Source organism: Ammospiza caudacuta, chromosome 1 (assembly GCF_027887145.1).
Source record: "Ammospiza caudacuta isolate bAmmCau1 chromosome 1, bAmmCau1.pri, whole genome shotgun sequence".
Taxonomy (NCBI): Eukaryota; Metazoa; Chordata; class Aves; order Passeriformes; family Passerellidae; genus Ammospiza; species Ammospiza caudacuta.
Window position 1 is genome coordinate 131,067,010 of NC_080593.1, and position 26,730 is coordinate 131,093,739.

At 41.1% G+C, this 26,730-nt stretch overlaps 1 protein-coding gene across 2 annotated transcripts; it reads left to right on the plus strand.

Annotated features, from left to right (window-relative positions):
* The first annotated feature begins 422 nt into the window (after positions 1–422).
* On the plus strand, positions 423–25,457 carry YWHAZ (tyrosine 3-monooxygenase/tryptophan 5-monooxygenase activation protein zeta). 2 transcript variants are annotated; one of them, XM_058818974.1, is made up of 6 exons: positions 423–542; positions 2,773–3,076; positions 17,044–17,167; positions 20,555–20,718; positions 20,808–20,903; positions 24,396–25,457. In XM_058818974.1, exons 2-6 carry the CDS (start codon positions 2,783–2,785, stop codon positions 24,453–24,455), a joined length of 738 nt encoding a protein of 245 aa, XP_058674957.1. In that variant the 5' UTR covers positions 423–542; positions 2,773–2,782; the 3' UTR covers positions 24,456–25,457. The 2 variants fall into 2 exon arrangements, with proteins under 2 accessions (XP_058674957.1, XP_058674967.1); XM_058818984.1 differs by having other exon boundaries at positions 504–743.
* The last annotated feature ends 1,273 nt before the right edge of the window (positions 25,458–26,730 follow it).

Below are 26,730 nucleotides of genomic sequence, written 5' to 3' on the forward strand. Positions count from 1 at the left end.
GAGCCCGCCCGGGCTGCGCGGGGGGCGGCGGTGACATCCGCGCACACCCCGCGGCCGCACGAGGAGGCGGTGCTGCCGCCCCCGCTCCGTGCCGCACGCGCGGGCACCGCTCCACCGCCCACGGGCGGGCGCGGGGGTGTCCCCGTGGGGCTGGGGCCGGTGCTGCGGGAGGGGAGGGGCGGAACGCGACCCGAACCCGCGTCAGCCCCGGGACGCCTCGCTCGGCTCGAGGGTGGGGGCGGGGGTGCAGGCGCGCGCCCGCGGGTGGGGCCGCCACCGGCTCTGGGCGTGACCGCGGAGGGGGAAGGGAAGGTTCGCGCGCGCCCTCGCGCTCCGTTGCCATGGCGCCGCTTGACGTCACGGACGGCGCGCGGCCCGCGCGGAGCGGCGCGGTGATTGGCGGAGACGCCCCGTGCGCGGCGCCGGGAGAGGGAGGGAGGGAGCGAGGCTGCAGCGCCGCGAGCGCCAGAGCCGCACAGTCCGCGCCGGCCGCCTGCCCGCACCGACGCTCCCGTGCCCGCCCGCCCGCCCGCCGCGCACAGGTAACGGGGCCGCCGCCCAGAACCGGCTCCTCTGGCTCGCGGCAGTTGGGAGCACTGAGCGGAGCGGCCGGGGGACATCGCCCTGCTCCCCCCGGCGCGGCTCAGCGGGGAGGGAACAGGTCGCGGGGGCCGCTGCGCGGTGCGACGAGGGCCTTTCTCCGCCGGGGAAAAAGAGGGAATCGCCGGCGGAGGGGGCGACAGGTGAGGGCGACCCCATGCCCGCAGGGAGGGCAGTGCCGCCCCCGCCGGGCGGGGGCCGGGGTGCGGGCGGCCGGCGCTACCGGGTGTGGTCTCCGGCCGGGAGCCCTGCCCGGGCGCGGAGGAGTCGGGGCGGCCGCCCCTCGGCCGCTCTCGCTTCCCTCCCTCCGCCTAGCCCCCCCAACCCCCCCCCCATCCTCAACGCCCAGGCCTTCCCCCCCATCCTCCGCCCATCCTCCCCGCCCCGGCCGAGGGGTCCGGGCGAGAGCGGCGGCTCCCCCGGGACTGGAGGGGGCTCCTCCTCCGCCGCTCCCCTCCCCCGCGCCGAATCCCCCGGGGATGGACCCGCGGGCTTTCCCTATTCCGGGGCGGGGACGCGGCATCCTTCCCCGGGGGCGCTGGGCGGAGGGGAGCGGGATCGGGGCGGGCCGGGCTCCGGCGCCCACCCGCCGTGACAAAGGCGGCGGGCGCGGCGCTCGGTGTCCCCGCGGCGGGCGCGGCGCAGGGAGGGAAGGAGGGAGGGAGGGGCGGCCGCAGCGCCCCGGGGCCGCCCGCCCGCCCCGCCCTCCGCTCCGCCCGCCCCCGGGCCGCTCCATTTTCTGCTGTCACCGCGCTCGCCGTGCCGGAGCCGCGGCAGCGCCCAGCCCGCGGGGGCGACAGGCGACCCGCCCGCCCGGGGATGCTGCCGCGGCAGCCTGCGGTGCCCCGAGGGCTGGCGGCGGGGCCGGCATTGCGAGTACGTTTGGCCTGGTCACGGCGAGCGGTAAATCGCCGCCATACGGTTGCTTTAAAATGGCTCCTTAACCCCGCGGCGCGCGGTGTGGGCGAGCTGTTCAACGGGCGTTCGTTCGGCAGCCAACGCTCGGTTTGTGCCTCCCTGCTGGGGACGGCAGCCGTTAAAACTTGCAGTTATCTGCAGTGTTAAAATGTGCTTAATTTATTCCCGAAGACGGAACATAGCCCTGCCATTGTTTCTCCTAACGTCATGTATAATAGCAAAAGTGGTTAAAAATGAAAATATTTGATTGGGGTGTGGGGAACATACAGAAATGGATAAAGTACTCATGACCAAAACTGGTTCATGCTTTAATAATCTTGTTAAACTTTAAAGGATAATGTATCCGCAAGGCACATTATCAATTCGTCCAAATGATCAAGTTAGGATACACAGAAGGGTGGGGAGTCAGGGAGAAGTATTTTTTCTTCCTCTGTCAAAAGAAATTCTCAATACCTCTGTTTAGCAGAGTTCCATTTTTTAAAATTTTTTTAAGTGCCGATAGGAGAGATTATGAAGCATTTCTGAACAGTTGTGCTATCTGAAATACTGATGTTGAGGTCTTATTTTTAAGTAGTAAAATTTTCTTTTGTTTGTGAAAGTACAGCCTCCCGGGCCGAGCAGAAATACCTGACACAGAACATCCCATAATGGGGATTCCCATTTTGGCAAAGGGAGTTAGCATTGTGGGAAGGTGTACAGCTCACAATTGAGATATTTGTTGCACTGTGACTTCTTAACATCCAGTGTGGGATTTAATTTGCAGATGTTTCTATGAAGTACCTCTGCATGTAACCAATTCTGTTAAGGCTCAGAGTGTTCCTTGCTATTCTTTGTCCAACCTTTATTGGGTTGTCTCCTGTGGAAAGCTTACTATTGGATGTTTTCTTTGTCAATTTTGCTGCACTGATAATGTAGTCTTACGAAAGAGTGGTGGCAAGAATTAGGATAATTTTTTTGCATAAGATAGAAATTATTTTGTTTTGGTTCACCTTTGGATGCTTTTGTTTGTGTTTATTAAAATAACATACTTCTGAAAGTTTACAGTTTTTCACGATGAATCAGTGGCCCTGACTCTGTACTCCATGTGTCCATGTGTTTGAGCAGCCAGTGCTGCTAGTATGCCCTCTGTGCTGGATTTCAGTTGTACTTCTTACAGTTCCAAACTAGAGAATACACGTTGCTCTGCTGATGAAGTTAAAATGCCTTTGTCCTTGACCAATGTCTGAATAATGCCTCACTATTTTTCCTCTTTAGAAATATCAACATGGATAAAAATGAGCTGGTGCAGAAGGCCAAACTGGCTGAGCAGGCTGAAAGATATGATGACATGGCAAGTTGCATGAAATCTGTGACTGAGCAAGGAGCTGAGTTGTCCAATGAAGAGAGGAATCTTCTCTCTGTTGCCTATAAAAATGTTGTAGGAGCCCGTAGGTCATCCTGGAGAGTCGTCTCAAGTATTGAACAAAAGACGGAAGGCGCTGAGAAAAAACAGCAGATGGCTCGAGAATACAGAGAGAAAATTGAGACCGAGCTAAGAGACATCTGCAATGATGTGCTGGTGAGAAATAATGAAACTGTTGATCCATTTTTACTTAGAATTGCAAAGTAAATGGTGTTGGGCCTCTGGGACTATTTCTAGTCTGTCAGTAAAGCTGTGGTCTCCTGTGCTATTTCTGACAATAAGGTTTAAAAAAATGTCTGAGTTTTTCTTTCCCTCTAATGTGCTGCTTATTTATATACAAATGATAGTTGTGAATGCTAATAAACTTGGAGGCATGTAGAAACATTGTACATAAAGTAGTAGAATTTATGAAAGGTTAACATATTTCCCTGAGACTGAACTGTGTACAGGTGTAGTTTGGGGGTTTCTTCCCCCCCAGTGCCCCTTCCCCTTTAATGCAGTATTTGTATCCTAAGATCTCTTCAATTTCTGCAATTTTAATATGCTGCTGTGGTTGTAAGAGGTAGTTCTTACTCTACGGAAATTGTGCCCCTCCCTGGGTAAGATGATGTAATGTTAGTTATGACTCAGCCGTGCAGAAAATTGCTTGCAGGAAGAGGCAGTAGAAATGCTGTGATACCTGCTTAAACTTAAATCTTTTTTGTAGCAAACTCAAAGGGTGTTCAAGTTAGGCATTTTCTGAGACTTGTAGTTATCTTAATATGTGCATGTGTACAGCAAGCAACACTGTATTTTCACTGGGAGGTTGGTTTATGAAATCCAAACCTCTTCCAAATGCTTATTCCGGATTGTCAGTTTTTTTCAACTGCACACTCCTGTGGTGCTTCAGTGAGCACACAAGGAGCAGCTGTTCAGTCCTACAGCCACTTGTGAGGTAGAGGGTATGTCAGCAATAGAGTTGTCCACTGCACTGTGGATGCTGCTGGCTGTCATGCCATATGTGACAAGGGATCACCTGCCGGTGACAGAATGACATGCAGCATGAGGGAATGTTAAATAGCTAAGTGCCTGAAGGTCTGATACCATGTGAATGTTAAGATCAATGAGAAGCATAAATTTTGCTTGATGTGTGAGTTAACTAAATTATACAGGTGGTGATAGCTTCTAGAAGGCTGGTTCTCTAAGGGTTTGTAAGAGTCAGCATGGATAACTGAGCCTTGGCTTCCAGTTCAGGCTGGCTGCTATGGTTATTGTAAAACACCCAATTTTGTATGTTTTATCTCGTGTAAGGATAGCTCTTGTAACTTCTACTCTGAAAATAAAATGCAGAACTTACTCATAGGAAAGAACTGATTTACTAGTACTTGCGTTGTAAAGTGGTGGCTCATCTATTCAAGCCAAGGAAATGAGGATCATTTGGCATCAAATCTGGCATTCTAAATGGTTGTTATTTCTTTCTTTAATTTTTTTACTAATGGGAAAGTTGGGGTGGGGTGGATGCTTACAGTTTAGGGTCTGAAATTCTTTTGTAAGCTACATTTTGGTTTAAGAAATTCTTTTTATTAAATCTGGGCTTATAAACCTTAGAAGAATTTAGTGTTTGCAATTAATTTTTTTGTCTGATAATGGGAACCACGTTAAGGTGAAACTAGCTTTTATTGTGCACGCTAAATACAGAAACTAAAACAAAACCCAGCTTTTGAGTTTGCTGCAACTAGAGTGCCTGGGAGGGGAGGAATATGGGTGGAGAATCTTGTTAAATCTTGTGAATCTCAAAATGGACTTGAATTTCTCTTTGTCTTAATGAGACATACAAATTCAAAGAAGTTACTGTTCTTTGACAGGCTACTATTTTTAAGAAGCTAATGACTGACTAATTTTTAACATCAGCAGTCCAAGTTTTCTTAATACATTAAAGAAAAATTACTGTCCAGAAGAAACAATGCCTTAAGCAGTGATTAGCAGTAATAAAACTACTTTTTTAGACTGGCATTTAAAAAGAAAAAAATTACAACTTTTGTATTCAAATGATAGGATATAAAAATACTTTTAAATGGCATGTGCTACCTTTGATGTTGCCAATTGCTTTGAAGATTTAGATTTATGTTTAAAACTATACTCTTGTTTTCTTTCTTGAAGTATCCTATGCATGTTCATTCTTACCTAGAAATGTGGGTGACTATTGCTTTAACAGAGAAAAAAAAGAACTGTGGTAAGATTTATTTGTTTACCATGAACACAGGAGTCTGTACAATGCTACATGCAAATGTAGAACTAGGGTTTGGTTTAGTTTTTGGGGTTATTTTCAGAGGAACTCTGTCATTTTTATGCAGCATAATCTAATCTATAACTGTTTACAGAAGTGAAAAGTGGGGCTTCCCCAATCTTAATTGGTGTGATGTATACCATTATTTAATAAGACCTGAGATGTTAAACTTTCAAAGCTTTTAATCATGAGCCTTATGAATTAGAGTACAAAAGCAGCTCTGCAACTTCTGTATCTTTTATTGAAGCTGTGGCTCTATTTGAGCTATTGTTGTGTCTTCAGTTTTCTGCTAGTGTCTTAAGTAATGTTTAATGCCCAGGGGTGTTACATCACAGCTGAGTATGACTGCAGTCCTAACTTCAGTGTTGAAGGGAGGAAGGCAATTTAGAGAATGTGTTTGTCACTAGAAGAGTGTGGCCAAAGCTGGCTCCTCTGCAGCTTCCCGCTCTCTTCCCTCATTTATTGGAATGAAATCTAGTGTACTGGAAGAAATAGCTCCTCTAATCCTATAGACACCAAATGTACCAAACTCCACCTGGGCTTTGTTTCCATCTCTTCTACTAATTTACAGAGAGAGTAGGAGCAATTAATGACAAACTTCTTTCTTGCTTCATCCCTCTTGGGCCCAATGATAAAAGTTTTAATAGTTATGTGGTCAGGTACAAATGTTTGTTTTCAACAAGAAAAGACGGCATCTGCATCCTTGCCACTTCCTGAGTCTTTTTTCTTCAGCCTGCCCTGTAGTACATCTACAACTCTACAAAAGAGTTGAGCTCATCCTTGTTTCCTGCAGCCTCAGAGTGCTGCTGTACAAAGAAGAGACCTCTTAAATATCTTGTTCCAGCACCAATTCTGTCAGATATGCATTTAAATATATTAAAGCATAATATAACCAGCTCTAGTTTGGAGTTGGTCTGGTAGTGCTGGTAAACATCAAATAATTATGACACATTGAGTGTAGTACAAGTTCCTTGCACTGTGGCCATGAAGAGTATATTTCCAGATTCTTCAGTAGTAATGCAGTGTGTGTGATGCTCTGTGTAAGGAAGTACATTGCCATACTTGAGCATCTGAAAAGTGCTTTGAGTATTATAGAAAATTTCCAATTGATACAGGAAATTAGGCTTTAGATAAATACTTTTCCTCATGTTAGCTAAGTGTGTGCTTCAAGTTCTGTTTCAGTTTTTATAGTAGAAAGGAGGGTCTGTCTGAAGTGCCAGTATAATGATCTATAGTCAACTTTGATTTGTCATTTCCATAATAAAAATTGTTATTAATATAACAGGTGTGGATTTTCTTTAAACTGCCGTCAGCAGAGAAGTGAGTTGTAACTGAAGTGATTCAAATTAAATCTGCAGTGAGCTGAGTTTTTCAGCTAACAAGGGTTCTGAAGTACAGAGAAGAATGGAGAGGTCTTTGAATAGCTAACACCCTGTACTGCATGTATGTTAGATGTTCTCAAGAGCTCTGGTAGCTTTCAGGAAGTCTCTTACATGAGCTAAATGTAAACTAATAGTTGAAAATATGACTGGCTATCTGTGCATTAGTATGGATATAATTGCAGACAGTTGCACTCTTCCAGGCTGGCACATCCTGCAGCCATCCCTGCATGTGCTCCAAGTGCACAGTATGTGACAGTTCCCATGTCCTTGCCCAATGCCCAGTCTTCCCCCTCCAAGTTCACTGCAGAAATACCCTAAGTACATCTCCTCTGGCAGTACCCTAAGTACATCTCCTCTGGCAGTACCCAAGCACCCTTTCACCATTTCTTTTCCCTTTTAGTTGTTAAGGTCTGGAGAACTTGTGCAAACCTTGGCTGCCCTTCAGCCTTCTGGAGTTACTGTTACACATTGGTGCTGCTCAGCACTTTTCGCCCACTCCTTTCCTGCCAGAAAAGCAGCAGGTTAATGGTGTTGTTTAGGACTGTCCAGTAAGATGAATTGTTTGCTTTCTTCACTACATTATTTTTTCCTAATTTCACCTCAGAAGCCTAAAAACGTACTCCTTGTGTGCTCATACTTGAGACTTCTTTGCACTTGTTATGGATGCTTTGCTTTTTAGAAGTCGTAATTGTGAGAGCAGAAGGTTCAGTTGTATCTCAGATTAGTGACTTTAGGTTTACATATCTTTTTTATGTATGTTGCTTGAGAGGGGGAGTAGAATGTTTAGTAACCTGTCATGGGGCTGCAGTTCACTAGGGGAAGGGGGTGTAATTCCATTCCAAATGCATCTAAATGGCTTTTTAAAGAGCATACCACAGAATTAATGCCTATTGCCATTATTCTCAAATTACTGTGGAACTATTTTCTATTGCCTGCAAACATCTAATAAGTTACTCTGTTAAGTTCTATAAAATGTTTAATAATTCTTAATGAGAGGGTTGGGAAATTTGGTCTTCTCTCCTACAGGAAGCCGTATGATTTGGACATGCACATGTGAGAATTGTCTTTTTAAAACTCAGCCACTGCATGCTCAGTGTGTCCTCCTGATAGTTAAAGTGCACAGCTAACCCGTAGACTGAGGTTACCACACAACCTTCTTGCTATGATGGTATCTGCTGCTAACAGAAAATTGTGTTCTGACTGAAAATCAGTACCTTCAGTTCTGTGATTCCCTCAGGCTTGCTTAATTTTTTATTTTTTACTGCACTTTGTCTTTGAGTTCTGTGTCATTTTTTTCAGAAAAAAGGGGAGACATTTGTAGAACCTTCTATTTGCAGGAATGTCAGTCAGAAAGGGGTGACTAATGTGTTGAAATCTGGGAGTTAGGTGCCCAGAAGAATTGAGGTTAGAAGGGAGGTCATTGTGTTCACCTCTGGTCAGAACAGATCTAGTTTGATCATTTTGCTCAAGGCCTTGTCAGTGACATTTTTATAATCTTTAAGCATGGAGATTCCACAGGCTGTTTTAATATTTGTTCATGTTGTTAAGGAAAGAATACTTGTGTGGAATCAGAGCTTCTCAAGTTCCAGCTTGTCTGCTCTCTCCCGTGATGTCACTGTAGACCTGAAGGAAGAGTCTGGTTCCACTGTCTCTAGGCAGCTGAACACAGCAGTAAGATCTGCTGGAATTCTCTGGGCTGCAGAAACCCATCTCTCTGTCTTGCCTTGTCCCTCATGGGCTCCAGCCCCATAGTCCCTTCAGTATATCTTTGTTTTGCTTGTGCTGTGGAGCTCAAACCTGGACATAAAACTCAAGATGTCATCTCAAGTTGTTAAAATTTGCGCTAAAAGATAGTTATTGGTAATGTGTTAGTGACATCTGTAAAAATATGTGAGTACTCTGGTTCACAAATGCTTCTGTGAATGAACTTTTATATATTGCAGAGCAAAATGTAGCCAGGATTTGCTGACTTAGAAGAGTGGTTATAATTTAAGCTTTTGTCTAACTCTACAAGCCTGGCTTTTTCAGTGAGGGTTTGGTTGGTATCATTGCTCATATGAATTGAAGGTAGGAAGCAGAGGCAATTGGTATCAACCTCATTATTTCACTCACTTCCCTGATTGTAGCTACACCCTTTAAGGTTTGGGGGGTTTTTTGGCTGTTGGTTTTTTATTTTGGTTTTTGTTGGGTTTTTTTTTGGTGGTTGTTGTTATTTGCCTGCAGTGAAAGCAGTGCCTAAGCTAGACTAATTTCCTTTACTTTTGTGAGTGATTAGACTGTTGCAAAACTGTTGAATCTTTAATTAAATCATCATTCATGGATCAGTTTAAATATGAGATTACTTGTGTTGTTTTTAATTTATTCTAATCTTAGCAAGAAGGGCATCCATAATGTTGACACATATATTTAATGCTCCCATTTATCATAAAGTCAGCTAAGGTGCTCTGCATAAATGCAGCTACTTCTTACATTAACTCTGCTTGCACATGTGTAAACACATGTACATGTATCTGCATCCTCTTGCATTTATTGCAAGTAGGAGAAACCTTTATTATAACCACTAGCCTGCTGTACTAATGTCATTTGGCATTAATGTTTAATAATTTGCTTTGATTTACAGTAAAAAGGTACAGAGTGCTTATACTGTTCAAAAGCATCAGAGTAACAACTTGCTTTATTTGACAGCAGCCTTCATTGTTCAAGTACTTTATGTACCTACTGCTGATACTCAGTTCTAAACAGCAAAATAAAGTAAGTTGATAGCTTAGTCATCTGTGACAGGTAACTCTTCATCTTCTTTGTGCTGCTGAAGGAAGAACTTCATTGCATGTACTTACAATTTTGTGAAGCTGATAATTGCATTTGTTTCACTGGTTGGTTGCTTAGAAATCTAAGAAGCAGAAACACTGCATTGCTGATGTATCAGCTTCTTGTGCATGTGGAAGCTGTTAGTGATAGGAACATAAAATTTAGAATATGAGCAGAGTTAGTGCATTATCTCTGCACATCTGTACAGACAAATGCTGCACTGTCTCTGGTTTTATCTGGAAACTTCTGTGTCGTTACCCCGCACGTGACAGGAGCGCGTTTCTGAAACAGGTTCTCAAACACTTTACTTGTACTCTGCTGTGGGCACGTGTCAGCTCCTGCCTCTGAAGCTGCTTGTCCATTCAGGCAGTAGTTACCTACCATTTTTAAATAGCTTGGGAAAGCTTGTGCTATTGAAGTTGATTGAACAGAATTAAGATTGTGATTATTTCTTAAAGTTTTTTTTTAACTGGATGTTAACTTTTGTGCAGTAGATTATTTTTCTTGAAAACTGACAGAAGATTGGCAGTGCTTCTTCAAAGGGAAGTAATAAAAAAGTCATGTTCTGCTGAGACCAACAGTAAATTCTTAAATTTTTTTATCAGATATAATATGTTGGACTCCGTGATCTCAGAGGTCTTTTCCAACCTACTTGATTCTGTGATTCTATAAGGCATCTCACATGAGGCTGAGAAAAGTTTTCAGTTGGTGGTAGGATTTTTTTCTGGATATTACCCTTTGTGATTATGTTACAAAAGATTCAACAAAGGTAATCTGATCTTTCAACTGGTCATTTTCTCCTAGTGCAGATAAGGTTTACATTGCTAAAATGGCATTTTTCCTGATAGAATGTTTTTATTAACACTGTATGTATAGTGAACCCCTAGTCAATCCATATTCTGCTTCAGGAGGTTTGAAATCTGCTCAGAGTGCGAGCTGCTAAAAGATAAATGGCTCCTGCTTCTATTTCTGAGCAAGGATAAAAAGTGTTGCATCATATTTATGGGGAGTTTTATTAGTATTTGTTTAGAGACCAAAACTGTGGAGTCTCAAGACATGTTCTGGTTTGGAGTACAGCTGCAGTAGCTGTAGCTGAGACCTACATCCTGGGCAGAAATTCTTAACCAAGTCAGTTGGTTTCGGTTTTTTATTATCTCAAGTTTCACAGAGGATGTTGTGAAAGGAATAATGATTGATGCATCTGGTACCATTTTATTTTGATGCAAGTCCCCAGTATTTAAGAAGCAGTTTAATGAGGTGGTGCTGAGAAAAAAAGGCCCAGGTAAAAATTACATACTGACTTTGATCCTCAGTGGAAACTGTTTATTAAGATCTATAGCGATGCATCAAAAATATTAAGACTTCAATCCTAATGTTTTTATATTAAGTGTCTTTACAGCTGCTGCCTTTCATATGAGTTTCCTCAGAGTGGGTTACCAAACTGGGGAGGTATTTTTACCTGTGCTTCAGAATTTGATTCCCTCACTGTCATGTTTGTTACGCATGCTTTGGTAGAAAACAATAAGGATTGGCAGGAAACACCTGAGGAATCTTTTGAATTATCTCAAGAGTGTATCCTGATATAAGGCACACTTGCCTCCCTTGCCATAAACACAAATTGGAAAGCAAAACAGTGGAAGAAACTAGCTAATAAAGGGCATGGTGGTCTGAGTTGGGGAAGGCAGATCTGCAAAGGGAGCTACATGTGTGGCTGTAAGCGTGTGAACTGAGATTCTGCTCCTCATTGTCTCAGGTGCTGTGTGCTTCTTGCTTTGCTGACCAGTGGTGTGTCCATGCCAAGCACCCTGTATGCATTTTTGTGCCTACATCTGCTTCCAACTGACTTGTATCTCTCCCAGCATGTGTCTCAGCATGAAGATGATTTTTCAGGGAGTTCTTCCATGTTTCCTTCACCTGCCCATAGTGATGCTGCTTTTGTTCTCTTTTCTAAAGGAGCACATTTAGACTGGTTTACTAGTACTTTTCTGTATAAACTAAAATTTCTTGCCATTTTTTCTGTCATATGGGATTTTCTTCTGTCCATTAGTCCTTTTAGATCTTTTTTCAGTTACTGTCTTGCTACTCAGACTTCATTTCCTCTGCTCATTTCCTTTTTAGATCTTCACCAGATTGACTACAGTGAAACTGAAAATCAAGTGTACCTTTCTTCTGCTCTTAGCAATTCCACATCTCCCCCTGTTGCATAAACGCTGCAAATTACTCACAGTCAAATTCTTCCCTTCCCCTTTAAGATCCATTGTCCCAAATTCTGAATTCCGCTCCTGCTGAGGGTCGTGCTTCTCACTTCATGTCTTCCAGCCAGCCTTGTCACCTTTCTCAAACTTCTGCTGCTTTTTCTGTGGGCAGCCAGTTTGATGGGAAGAAAGAATAACTGGTACTGAGAACAGGGAGCAGGCTGCTTTCCTTCTTCAGCAGATGTTTCAGCAGAGATCTCCAGTGCCTCAGCAGCCACTAATAGTGACAGCTTTTCTTGTCCTTCATGAATTTAAAAAACAAGAGTTCTTCCATGTCATCTTCATCCCTATGTCATATACCATGGGTCGGGTGACAAGTGAGTTGAAGTTCAGCTAGTACTCTTGTGTAATTCATTCTCAAAATTAGAAAAAGCATAACTATTGTTAGGTGTCTTTTGATACTGAATGAAAAAAAAAAGGCTACTTATTTAGTAAGCAAAAAGCCAGATTATTTCAGAGAAGAACTGATAGTATTTAAAGTACCTAAAGTTTATCAGTGTATTCTCTTTTGAGTTTTCCCATTCTGCACCTTGGTTCTTTTGTGCAAGAATAATATATTTTTTATTTCTCCTATAGTTGTAGTGTTTTTATTCAATTCAATATCTCAATAATTAATTTTTCCATATTTAAAAGTAAGGCTTCTCATTCCAAGTACTTTAACTGTGTATTATCCACTAATTGCTCCTACATTTTCCTAGAATCTGATGACTGTTCTTATTTTCCTGCTTGTCAAGAGAGAAATCTATAAATAGAAAATCGAGCTGTTGATGCAATCATCTCTAGTGCATTAATAATTATCTAAAGTTTCTAGGCAATAACATGTACAGAGACCAAGCCTTTAATAAAGAGAAATAAGCACTGAACTAGAAGCAACAAGGCAAAACTGAGCATTAAAATAAAATTAATTTTATGTTCTTATGGTGGATTTGGGAATATATTTCTGGCCCACAGATGTAATTTGCCAAAGATGCAAATGCTTTTAAAACAAGAGTGGTTTTAGGCTTCAAGGAAAGGACTCTTCAAGTATTTGTGTTGGCTTCTAGTCTTCAACTGCAGGGCTCACCACAGTTGGACAGCTGAAGCATGTCCACTTGCAGTAAGAAGCAGGCAGAATTTTAGGAGAAGGTTGGCTATTGGGGTTTATTGGTAACTACTTGTTAGGCTTCTTTCACATTGCTAAGTCTGATAACTCTTAACCTTTCAGACTTGATCTTGCAAAACCACAGGAGCCTTGATGAAAAGCCTTTCATCAAAGTGGCTCAAAATGTGATGTACTTCATGTTGCCACCTGTTGACTGTATCCTGTTCAGGCAGTAGAATATGTGTAAGAATGAAAGAAGTCAATCTCTCTCCAGTTAATGTTTAAAATAAGCCAGGATTGAATTCACCATCAGGATAATTCAAGTTGTGTGCTGACAGTGTCTGGTATGTCTTTGGAGACCAAGACTTTTCTCTAGTACTTGCTGAGGGTGAGGGAATGTTCCAAATCCTGCCAGTGGTATGTGGGCACAGCTGACATCATCTGAGTTTGAGTGTGTTTGTTGGCCAGTGCAGAGAGGCAGAAAGCTGTTGGCTTCCTCATGGCCAGAATTGCAGGTGTGAAGTGCTGAAGCCTGATCTTTGAACAGCCAGCATATTAGTAAGAGTTGATAGTCAGATTTAGTACATCCTTTTTTTTAAAAAAAGTAATTCCCATTAAATCTTTCTGAAAAGACTTACAGAAAGTAAGTCTTTTCAGCCCAAACCTGCTACACCTTGTACAAGTGCTAGAAGCACTTGTACAAGGTGTAGCAGGTTTGGGCTGAAAAGTGCTCTAAAATGCTGCTGGATCTGCCTAGTTGACTACTATGGTATGGTTTGTTTCACAGCAGTTAGATTCTTGCTGTCAAATTAAAAGCTCTGACAATTACTGCTGTCTCCTTGGGGGGTTTCAAAGGCAGGGACTGTTTAGTTTTGTTCAGAAAACTGCTCCTACCAGATGCTGTAATTAACTGCCCATGTGTTAGTATATATCCAGCCTGGATGGGAGTTTCACATGGTAGCAAGGAACATCATGAACAAGCATGAGACCTTAACTACACATAATCTAATAATAGACATGGGCTGCATGGACTGCAGTTGTCAGGGTGCTGTATGCATTGCAGTGATGCAGATCACATCAGCTCAGTAAATGCAGATCACCTAACTGAGCCAGTCTGGGACTAGCTGCTCCAGCTTCAGTGGCCTGCATGGTGATCAGGTCTATACTGATAAACACTGCCCTATCAACTCGTAAGGGAGACAGAAGGTGGCCATGTATTGCTGGTACTACATCAGCTGTGCAAAAACAACCTATCAACAGAACTTAAATACCTAGATATTCCTCCTTGTGGAAAAAATGTATCCTCCAGAGATGCTTTGCAGTTAAACCTTTTAGAAAAACCCACAAGATAAACAGTATTCCCCATAAGCTGTTGTGTTGGCAGATAGAAGGTTAGTAGCCTCATTGGTCTTACCTGTCTGGCTTTCTGTAGTTGTACTGTGTCCATGCAGGTTATGCTTTCACAGCCACTCTTTTGGATAAATCTGTACTCTGAATCTTCAGGCTAACTTTAAAGGAGTGATCTCTGTCTACTTCTGCCAGTAAAAGAAAATAGATTCTGAAATATGTGGACTAATACAAACAGAAGAAACTGAATTTATACGACCAAATAAATAATAGGGTAGGGATCTCCTTTCAATCATTTCACATGCTAGCTTTTAAATATTCACCTGCTTGCAGGGTTTATTGTTGCTGTTTATGAAGTATTTGGCATAAATAAAATTCTTCCAGAGATACGTGGCACACCAGTCCTACGTGTTGTTTGTGTAGAATAGACTCTTTCATCCAAATATGAGTAAGCTCCCGGCGCAGTTTGACTTGGAGTCTCTGCATTGGCTATATTCTGTGAATAGCTGTTCAAAGGGATTTTCTCAGTTCATCAGTCTTTGAAATTCAGTATGGCTTTAGAACTTCTTGCAGTACAAGATTTACAGTGTTCAAGCTCATTTTGCCCTGCTGGTGTTGGTCTGTTTAAAAAGATAATTAGTAGTCTTCCCTCCTATCTGTCTACTGGTGCAATTCACCCATGCAGTTTACAAACAACTTCACCTCATTTGTGATCTTAAGCGAAGTTTAAATCTTGGAGCTTCGTTCCTGCTGTGTGAATGAGTAGGGCTGTACATTTTAATCAAATTACCTTCTGTAGGGATGAGGAATAATTTCTGTGTTTGGAGTCACTAAAAATATTTTGGTCTGGCCAATTAATGGTGGATGCAGAAGAAGGGCAACTCCCCACGGTGCCAGAAGTGTCGGTTCAAACTGACACACCTGGTTTAATTGAAGTCTCACAGAAAAAACTGATAAGGAGCCTTGTTCTCAGTAGTTGTCACTGGAGGTCCTTGGCACTCATGAAAATGTCGTAGCTGCAAACCCTGAAGCTCTCTAGTGGTGAGGACAGAGTGTGTAAGGAGTCACAGAGAGCTGAGGTGTGTGACCCATAAAGCTGCTGGCCTCCTGCTACATCCCAGCCTCACTGGGACAGAGCTGGCTCTGAACCCTTCTCCTGGCGTGGTGGGATGCCCTCAGAAGGGTGCCTTTGGCAGGAGGCAGCTCAGCAGCCTTTTTGACTGTCTCCAGAAAAATACTTCTGCTGCTGACTGGCTTGTGTTGAGTTCCTTCTGTTGCCAAGGAATTGTCTCTGCTGTCATTTGGATGGGAAGTGAGGACATGCAGGATTTTTCAGTGTCTCCCTGTGTGGTTATAAAATGAAGCTATATACAAGTCCCTCAGTACTGAAAAGGCCTGATGTTAAAGTTAACAAATATATCCACTATCTTGAAGCCACTAAAGAAAGTCCACTTACAGGTTTTGTCTCATTGTAGCATAGGCATGGCTGAACCTTGTCTGACTTTCATGTCTGTCAGCCTGATTTCTTTATTATCTGTCTGCTGCAATAGAAATGAGAGAGATGCTGTGATGGATAGCTTCATTTTGAGGAGTTTCATGTAAGTTTGAGTCGACCAATAAATATTCATTATTTATATAAATGAATTAGCAGTACTTTGATTAAAGAAAACAACAAAAACCAAGACCAGACTTGCTCTTCTTGCTCTTTCTGTGAATTACAGTTTTCTGTAGCTTAATAGTTGGGCTGGTAGGCAGAGCAGGTACCACAGGTGTCCATGTCACAGTGCAGTGGTTGCAGCCTGTCCCAGCAGTGTCCTGTGAGACATTCATTTAACCGGCTGGATGGATTCCTTGAGAGGAAAGTGCTGTTAAGCAGCCATCATTTCTGTAAGCTGGAACTAAATTAGTTTTTCTGTTTCTGTGGTATCCTTGGAAGTAAAAGCTAAAAAAGTGAAGCAAAACTGCAATATCTCTCATCTAATTTATATGGGAAAAATGGCCAAAAATCTGTACTAAAGCCTCTTTTAAAAATTATTCTCTGCATAGCCTTCACCAAATATATGTAACAGCTTCTGATTGAATTCTGACTATTCAGGCATGCTGTACCTTTTTTGACTTTTAAATAACTGGCTTTTCTTTTAGAGTCTGACTTCATGCACTCAATATCACAAAGTTTGACAAGCTTGTACCTTAATTTGACTGAATGTGTTGAAGCTAGTGATTTTTTTTTTTCATCATAATAGAATTCTTGCTAAATTACATGACTGCCTCAACTATGTTAACTTGCTATGTTAACAAGCAGTTAGAATAATCTAGAAAAACCTGGTCTTAAATGTCAGCCCATGGGGAGAATTTGGTGGAGTGACTCTAGAGAGTTACTTTGCTTTAGAAGATAATGGAAATACCTGTTAGGACAGCACATAAAGTCAGATAGAAGTGCTACAGAGCTGAATGTCAGATTGTTAGCTGTCTGGAAATGCAAGAATACAGGTTCACCTTGTGGTTTCTTGCTGGGAATGCCAGTGGAGCATTAAAGTTAATGGGAGCTGGGCTAAGGAAGCTTATTTATTGCCTGTGTATGCAAAATATTTAGGTCTCTGATTTGGCGACTGATGATATCAAATCCTTTTATTGTATCTTGGGGATGCAAGCTTTCTTCCATGGTGTACCCTCTGCCCAGAGTCTTTGGACTACCTTATTTCTGCCAGAGTTCTGTATAGTGATTTATAAAAAGCCATCCTTTGTTCATACAAAACTCATCTGCTAAATTGACACAGCCTCCTTCTCCCCATCAAGGCACACAATGCAGCATTCTTTTTAAATCTAGAATTGGAATCCAGAACACGTTCTCTAGCTGACTGTGTTATGTAGGATGTGAAGAAAATAAGAAGTAAAGCTGTCTTGACTTTGAAATAAATGGAAATATAATTGAATTGTTGGTTCACCATATGTTCAAAACACTGTGTTCTTTGTTTCCCTTTTAGTCTCTGTTGGAAAAGTTCTTGATCCCCAATGCTTCTCAAGCAGAAAGCAAAGTTTTCTATTTGAAAATGAAAGGAGACTACTACCGTTACTTGGCTGAGGTTGCTGCCGGAGATGACAAGAAAGGTATTGTATGTCACCTTGTAGATAAACATTGTCCAGTTAGATTGTTTTTGGTGGGGTAGTGACACAACCCTCATTTTAGAGTAATTCTGATTTGCATGTAAATTTCTTTAGTAATAGGCTTCCTGTTTTCTGAAGGAATATCATAGATTGTTGGGTTTCAAATGAGTTACAGAAGTGTTCACGTACGTGCTGATGGAGGCACAAAACCAACACTGAGGCACAAAATCTTGAAATTGTCTCCAACTTCCATATGCATGTATCTGGTTTACCACTGAAGCACTGGTTTATGCATTTCTGTCTGGCTGAATCTTAGGGGTTTTACCTGTTAGACTTAATCTTGCCATTCCTCCTGCATTTCTACAGAATATAAGAAGTCTGCATAGGTTCAATGAGCAAAGATACTAGAAACAACCTGGAGGAGAAAAGGTTTAATAAAATTAATCTTACTGTTAGGAAAGTTTCTTCTGTAAACATGATAGTTTAATGTCCAAATGTATTCTGTTTTCTCAAATTTCTTATATTTTCATGTAAGCAGCTTGTAACAATTGTAGGTAAGTTGCTTTCACCTAATTTTAGTTTAAAAAGTTAATATTAGGTACTCATCATTTTGAGTTCCTTTCCTGCTGTGGTGGGAGCCACGCTGACAGCATTGCTGCTTCCGTGCAGAGTCCCCTTCAGTTGAGAGCAATGCATTAGCAAGATGCAGCTCGCTGCAAACAGTGCCAGGCTGTTTGCTGCAGCCACTTCAGGGCTGCTGGCAGTAGTGTGCCCTGAGGAGCAGCACAGAGCCAGCCTGCTGTGTCAGACTGCCTTGGGCTGCCCTGGGGATGCAGGAAGCCACAGGGGTGAGGAGTGCTGGGCTGTGCAGCCGCACTCTGCCCTCAGCAGCACCTGCAGCCCGTGGCTAAACCCCCCAGTGTGCGCAGAACAGCGGCTGTGGGACCTCACACTAGATTGAGCCTGGCAGAGATGTGAGACAGACATGGAATAATTTCAGGGGGATAGATCTTTACTGGCATGTGTTATATCCACATTACACAGTGAAGCCCAGTTTTCCCAGCGTGCTGGATAATAGGGAGATACACAGAGATCCTCATACTTAGTATGTAAGGCTGGATTTGATTTCTGCTGTTTACTGCATGCAAACTGAGCCAGTTCTGATGACTGCAGAATTGTATGTGTTACCAGTACTTTAGATCTGTTATACAGAGTTACCATGTTTTCCTTTGGTAATTTTAGTGATCTCTGTTCAAATGCATAGGAGGTACAATATTTTGAGTCTCAAAGTTTCTTTCTGTTGAGGATTAAGTAACAGGGTCTAAAATTAGACTGTGAAAATCTTTGTTTAAAGTGCTTTTAAAGTTTATTTTTTTTTAACCCAGTCTCCTGGCTGAGCAGTTTGTGGTGGGTTTCCAATTTTTCAATTCATCCCCCTCCTCCAGTGTTTCATGTCATGTGTTTTTCCTGTATGTTGTCTGTGACCTTGAAGAAGAGCAGTTGATAACTATAGTGTAGGAAAGAATGGCTTTTGAGTTGGAGCACTAAATACAGCAACAATATAAAGCTCTCAATAGTAGGAATTGGATTTTTATCTTCATAAACCACATTGTTTATTTTATCGGCTGGGGCTTCCTTACGGCAGTCTAGGAGACAGGAATGCCAAGCAGGTACCTCACTCCATTTTATCCTTTAACTTTGGAGCTGCACTTCCTAAAGAATTCAAGGTTAAAAACTTTTTAATACTGTGTGACTGATTTAAAAATTAACAGAATACGTTGAATTATGCACTAAGTGCTCTGAGTTGTCACTCAAAAGGTAACTGTTTTCTCAAATAGGGAGAAAAAATACACTTTTTGCTTTGAAATTATGTTAAAGAAAAATTACTAGAAAATAAAATTCCCAGCTTCATTTCCTGAGGTTAGTTGTTTTTCATTTTTCTTATTTTGCCTTTGATAAACAGCACCATTTTCTAAGGCTTTTCCATTGTGAGAGGAGTTAAATATTTCTCACAATTTCTAAATTTAACTTGCAGTAAACCTAGTTCTTCTCAACTGCAATGTACTAGCTTCTGGTCATATATTCCACATTAGGGCATCTCTTTAATCTGGAGCCTTCCATTATTAGTGGTGAGTGCAGAGAGAGCACTGTTGATGAACTGTGCAGTGCATGTCTTCACTCTTCCATGTGGAAGAGAGCAATGTGATGCTTTATTTTTTGTAACTATCTAAAGGTGAACAAATGGTGATTGCATAGACATATCCTGAGTATTAGTATTCAGTTGTTTTCAGACTTGGAGTCTGAAAACTCCTTACTTAAATCCTGCTGTATTTTTGAGTCTACCTTATAATTCCTTTCTTTGTTTTTGAATGCCTGTGACTACACTCTTGCAGACATCAGGCTGGATGCATTTCTGGTTTGATCCAGAAATGTTAGGGTTGGAATCCATTTTGCATCTGAATTGGATGACTTTCTGCCCACCTTTTTCTCAGATGCTGGTGGAGAGCTGAGGAACAAGTGCCCCTTTGTGCTCAGCATCCAGCGGCTCCCTGGCCCCTGCAGCCTGTGGGCTGTGTTGGGCCGTGATCTCTGACTTGTGCAGGCAGAACCTGCTCTAAGGTCGTGTGCCTTCAGTGAGAAAGGAAACTGTTGTTGAGCTCTTCAGTCTTCATATACACATTGTGGTTGCTGGTTTTTGCCAAGTCTTAATAACTTGTACAACTGAACCAGTTAAGAGTGACGAGAGATTCATCTCTAAAATAAAGGACCCAAATTATTAATTTTTCTCCCTCAAAGTTTATAGGTACTGGAACTTCTAAGTTAGGTAAAAATGCTTTCCATATCTGCACTGGAAATAGAACTATGTTGGAAGCTTTTAAAAATACATATTTAATTTGATTTAAGGTATGCCACACCATCTTTGCCGAGCAGTTTGAATGGAGACTCATAGATGTCTGTTTCTGAAAGGGTTCAGCATGACAGGCAAAGGTCATCAGTGTTTCCTGTGACTAAAATGTGGCTCTCTAATGCACTGCAGTGTTTAAAGACATTGATATTGTGGTACTGTATCAAGTATATGGTGGGTTTTATCTTCAGTGCTACAAAACTGCTGCAATCGTGTAAATACAAGTAGTCACAGGGCATTGGGAAGAGACTCAAACCTGTAATTTGGTCAGTAACAACTTCCCTCCTTTTTAATAATTTGAAAATGTAATTTAATAAAATTTTTATTAAATAGCCACTTGTTAGGTGAAGTGCTCATTCACAGGTGTTCACTCCTGACATGGTTTCTTCATGCAAGTGTGAACACAGTCCTGATTGTATCCTGCATACAGTGCATGAATTACTGACTTGTTGTGGGTTTTGTTTGTGTTTGTTTTTTCCCCAAAGGGATAGTGGAGCAATCACAACAGGCATATCAAGAAGCTTTTGAAATCAGTAAAAAGGAGATGCAACCAACACATCCCATCAGATTAGGTCTGGCTCTGAACTTCTCTGTGTTCTATTATGAGATTCTCAATTCCCCGGAGAAGGCCTGTTCCCTTGCAAAGACGGTAAGTCAAAGAGGGGGAAATTCCTTTGAAATTATTTGCATAACCTTTTGTCACATGGCTAATGGAGTTGTTTGTTTTTATAACACTAGGCTTTTGATGAAGCAATTGCTGAACTTGATACATTAAGTGAAGAGTCATACAAAGACAGCACGCTAATAATGCAGTTACTGAGAGACAATTTGACAGTGAGTATCATCAAAGTTTGCAAATAGATTACAGAATTGGTCTTCTGGCACTTGAAGGTGTCCTTTTTGTTCCTGGCCATGGAGCTGTGTCTGTCACTCAGAAACAAGTCTATAGTACATCATCCTTCTGAGCTAAATATTTTTCCTGCCTAGTTTGTTGGGTTTTTTTTTTTCTTGTTTTGCTTTGGTTGTTTTTTGGTTTTGTTGATTTTTTTTTTTTTGGTCTATACTAAAATTAACATGATTTTCTGACAAATTAACCACATTTTCCAGATTATTTTATTCAAGGAATCTAGCATGTTTAAATGATGAGTCTGAACTGTGACTATCAAACCCACTACCCAGTGTTAAGCAGCATTTGAGAATACAGTTTCATTTGCCTCTTAAAGCTTATGTCAAATTTCATATTGCTTATTCTGCATTAAAATATCTGCAAGGAAGAGATTCTACATGAAAACTGGAAACAAAGCTAGCGAGTCCATTTAAGGACTTGTGGTTTAGAGGTTTTTTGTTTGGCTTTAATTTTGGTAAAGCTGAAATGGAAATTGATGTTAGCCAGGCTATTTCCATGGCAGTTGTAACATAACTGTCTTAATTAATTTTTTTTTTTCCTCCTTGGACTCACAGCTGTGGTGTAAGTTGTCAGAATAATCAAAATCTGCATCTTGCGTGTGAGATTTTTTTATCGTACTTTGAACTTTAAAACTGACAAAGATAAACATCTAAAGCAAATGAAACTTAAATGTGAGCAAACATGCAAGAGTGTAATTAGATGGCTTAATTCACTCCTTGATCTGTGGGGAGAAGAGCTGCAAGCAAGAAATTAAAAAATAAGAAATATTTATTGTTGCCTCATGTAGCCCCTTGTTAACACTTTGTGCTTCTGATATCAGAGACCTTTGCAAAATAGCTGCACTGCTTTAAAAATAACTGCAAGTAAAATTGTGCAGTTGTAAAAAACTGGAGTTGCCATACTTTCTGCTTTTGCATCTAACATTTAATTTCTCTTGTGTTTTGGAGTCTTTTCCATGGGAATGGCAGCTTAACACTGCTGCAAAAACTACTTGTTATTGTTCCATTTGTTGCTTACAAAACAAATGGAAGTGATTTCTCAACCTCTGTATTGGAGACAGATCGAGGGTTGGCATTGCTCTCAAGTGTCTGTGTACTATCCCCTTGAGTGGGATTGCTCAAGAGCTGCCCTCTGAATGAGCGGTTTTGAAACGGGAGAGAAGCTGACTTTAATTGCTAACTTCCCAGTAGAAATAATGTAAAGATTGTCATAGCAGTTGGAAAGCAAATTGTTTCACACAAGAACAGAAGTCAGACTGAGCTACTATAGTGTGTGAATTAGGGTAGTAGGTCTGAAAATTGATGTGAGCTTTCCATTGCAAGGAGAAAGCTGTAAACAGATGCAAGATTCTATAATCTTAAATGAGTGATGTGTCTTGCCTTAAATGCTTTGTGTGATCTGTACGAGTGCATTGATTCCATGTTTATCCACAACTACTTGAGGTAGAAAATATCTTTTGATATGTGTGTGACTGACAGACTACAGTGAATTTCATAAATATAAAAAAGGTCTGTTTTGCTAGTTATGCAAGTGGGAAAGTGTGAGGTAGGTGGGCTTTAGACAGAGATTTAGCATGTTGATCAGTTCTGTGCAGTTGCACTTTCCTCAGTTGTTGGTTATCTTACCTCGGGTCTTGTATGGCTAAAGAAGTGTTCATTATGTGGAGACTGAAGGCAGAAAAGTGTTCAGAGGACTGTTTAACATATCATCAAAATCTGTTTTACTGAAATTGCTAGGTAATTTCTTTGCTGTGTTATGAAATTTTGTTTTCTTTTATTAAATAAAAGGCAGTCCTTCCTAGGCATTTCCCTCCCACCCCGAGCAGATTGGTTAAACTGATCTCAGTGTCTCAATTGGTAAAATTAGTAATGCCCCTTTCTTAGCACTCAGGCCCTTTTGTGTTAATGAATGTGCATTTTAGATTGGACATGAGGCAAATTTTCATCACTAAAAGGGTCGTCAAGCAAGGTGGCCCAGGGAAGTGTTGAGTCACCATCCCTGAAATTATTTAATTTGTGTAGATGTAGTATTTGGGGACATGGTGGACTTGGCAGTGTTAAAGGTTGGACTTCATCATCTTGAAGATCTTTTCCATCCTAAATTACTCTTGTGACTGTATTCTAGGGGTGATGATTTAGGATACAAACCTCTGATTTCTGAATTCTGATAAAATATGATAGAATTGTTCTTATTAATTCTCCTTACAAGAATAGCACTGAATTCGGGTAATCTAGTAATACAATAATGTACTAAAGATTGCAGGGCAGGTCTAGAAGCAGACTATTGGTGTGTGTGCTGTTATCTTCAGTAAAATAGCTTGTTGCTTAATGCCTTCAGCAAGGAAGAGTAGGTGCAGATGCCATGAATTATGTTCAGAGCAATGACAAGGCTACTGGTCTTGTACAGGTTTCATTGTTGCCTTCTGCTCCTCAAAGCATGAAATGTTTCGGAGGATAGATTTTAAAAATAAAGGCATTCTGTAAGACTTCATTGGTACAGGACTGTCAGTGAAGAGAATGGTTGGTTTTACATTTTACCACCTTATACTATAGAGCATGAATCACTTGGTTAATGCTTCTCTAACTCCATAAAGTGAGAGATGACAAATGATATTGGGCTGGGAATAGTTTGGAAGCAGCCAGCATGGAGATAATTTGGTTCATGAAATAATTTCTTGGCACTGACTGTTACTCTGGAACTGATGCTCAGTTTCCTTAGCTGGTACTTAATCTTGATATATGGTTCCTTAGTATGATTTTATGGAGCTGAAAATAACATTTTGTGCATAGTGCATGCTTAGCCTGATTTTCTTCCATCCTTGCCCTGCCCGCCAAGTTGGCAGCTCAGTGTTCTGAAAGTTGCTAAAGGGGAGCACAACTAACTGAACAGAGCCAGGGGATAGAGACTTTTATGAAATATTTTGGGCTTTTAAAAAAACAGAGAAAACCTTCATATGCCTGTTCTGAAGAAAAAGTAACATTTGCTGTAGCACTGGATGTGGAGAGATAATTTTGCTGAAGCTTTTCCTTCAGAAAGGCATGTAAAACTTGCTTGAGGAGAAAGAAATTGCTGTTAGTTCTGCTGATTCTCACTTACCTGCTCTGTAGGCCTGATTCTTGCCTGCTTGTTAGTTGCATTTCAGTGAGCCCTGTGAGTTTGATACTTGGGTTTTCACTGTTCATAAACTTGCTCATTAAATGCAGTGTAGGGTTGGGTTGCCTAGAACTGAATTTCCATCTTCCATAGCCAAGAAATGGATTCATGGTACTGTGTGCCTTATTTTTCTCCACAGTGCTTAGTAGAACCTGTTAGAAGTTGCTATTATTAAGACATAGACCTTCTTTCTAAAAATTACTTACTAATTATTAGTAATAAATGTATAATAATGTACCTGTTACTCTGTTTTCTTTCCTAAACAGTTGTGGACATCCGATACCCAGGGAGACGAAGCTGAAGCAGGAGAAGGAGGGGAGAATTAACCAGCCTTCCAATTTCCATCTGCCTCATTCTGAAATTTAAACAGTAGACCATTTGTCATCCATGCTGTCCCACAAATAGTTTTTGTTTACGATTTGACAGGTTTATGTTACTTCTATTTGGATTTCTATATTTCCCATGTGGTTTTGTTTAATATTAGGGGAATAGAGCCAGTTAACATTTGGGGAATTTATCTGTTTTCATCTGAGGTGGCCAATATAGGGTTGTGAAATTTTTATACAAGTTTTACACGTTTGGCATAGTACTTTTGGTACATTGTGGCTTCCCACAAGGCCAGTGTTAAAACAGCTTTCTATGTCAGGCAAAGATGACTGCTTGCATATTGGTCTGTCACGATGGAAAAAAGGGATAATCAATGTTGCAGCCACAGGTGTAGTTAGTCTGAATATCCAAGCTGGAGCACACATGGCTGTGAAGAAACTGATGTCCCATAGATATTGCATGTCAGGGGAACATGTGACATCTGTGGAATATTCCAATCAAGTGTACATCTTTGATTGCAGCTGAAGTGTTCCTTAAGGCAGTTTGATAACCCAGTCAGCTTTCTCTAGAAAAGGACAGAGAAACGGTTCACATTCCATTATTTGTAAAGTTACCTGCTGTTGCTTTCATTATTTTTGCTACACATTTTATTTGTATTTAAATGGTTTAAGCAACCTAAGAACAAATGTACAAGTAAAGATGCAGTAAAAAATGAATTGCTTGATATTCATAATGACACTGTATATCGAGCACAGCAGTAAAACAAAAACCCATGTATTTAACTTTTTTAGGTTTTTTGCTTTTGTGATTTTTTTTTTTGATACTTGCCTAACATGCATGTGCTGTAAAAATAGTTAACAGGGAAATAACTTGAGATGATGGCTAGCTTTGTTTAATGTCTTATGAAATTTTCATGAACAATCCAAGCATAACTGTTCAGAACATGTGTATTAAGTTGATGTAAGTGGAATAAAAGTTTTATGAATGGACTTTTCAACTACCTTGGGTGTAGATTTCATGTCATCTGTCTTCCTGCACCTTTAAGAGGAATGGCAGTACTAGACAGAAATTCGATATGAAACTGTATTTCTGTTATGGAAATTTGTAATACATATTTAGGTATTTAGTTCATTTTAGGGAAGTTGAGATTGAATACCCCATGTCAGATTTTAAGATTGTTCTAATTAATTAGTTTAGAACTTTTAGGTTGAGCTTTCTGTCTGTTCTTGACTGGAGCTCTGGAGATACCTTAACATAGATGGTCCCCAGAGTTAGAGCAAAAGGCGCTAAAAGCTTCTTTAAGAGCTGACTTTTGGAATAGTTTTATTTATTTGGAAAACTCTTGCTTGCTGCTGTTGAGTCTTTAAAAGAGAACTGAGCAGGAGCTTCTGTATTGTACAGAGGTTTCAGACATTAGTTCAGTTGGTGGAAAAGTCCAGAGTGATGAAGCAATGATGCTCTTGCATTCCCCATCCCCAGGGACGTGTGCATCCATGGTATTCAGACTAACTACAGCATTTGTGGATACTTGGTGTGAAACTGAAATAGTTACAGGGAGAAATTGACACTGATTTTCAAAGTGTCATATCCCTGTCAAGTACTGAGGATCTTGGAAGGTAATGGAATTGTATTCAAATATTAATGTTACACTTAGTAGTCAACAGGAGGGAAGCTTATGTGGCTTTTTTTTGACTGAGCTGCACCTGTAAGCACAGTGTAAGTATTTTCTAGGTTTACATACACTTCACTGGGTTTAAAAGTTACCAGGTTAATCTTGATACCTGGAGGAAACAGTTGAACCACCTCACTGAACATGAACTCAGTGGCCTTACCCATTTGCACATGGAATTGACTTTAGCAATTTACTGATCTTACTTTTACAAATTAGGTATTCCTCTATTTTTAATTACATCACTGCATTTGGGCCATGATGTTCCATTTCCAGAAGCATCTGAGCCTTTATTCTGGTATTTAAGGATCAAGATAAGTAGAAAAAATGGTTAGGATAATTTTACACCTTTATAAAAGTAGTTAGGGACATAGTCACCATTCCTAGAAATGGAAGGTGATAATCTGTTACAGTACATAATAAAAATTAGAATCCAATTAAGAACAGGAGAAAGGGAAGTGTGTGGAGGGCAGGGGTTAACAAGGCTTTCTGAGGAGAGCTTGGTGCATCTCTCAGTCACCAGGGAAAAAGTAACAATGACTTCTTTAATACATGAAAGCACTTGTCAAAAGGAAAAAGCAGTCATCACATACATTTACAAAACA

Coding starts and splice junctions, on each gene's coding strand:
- YWHAZ (XM_058818974.1), top strand. CDS start 2,783: ATGGATAAAAATGAGCTGGTGCAGAAGGCCAAACTGGCTGAGCAGGCT. Junction 3,077..17,043: donor ACATCTGCAATGATGTGCTG/GTGAGAAATAAT, acceptor TTTCCCTTTTAG/TCTCTGTTGGAAAAGTTCTT. Junction 20,719..20,807: donor CCTGTTCCCTTGCAAAGACG/GTAAGTCAAAGA, acceptor TTATAACACTAG/GCTTTTGATGAAGCAATTGC.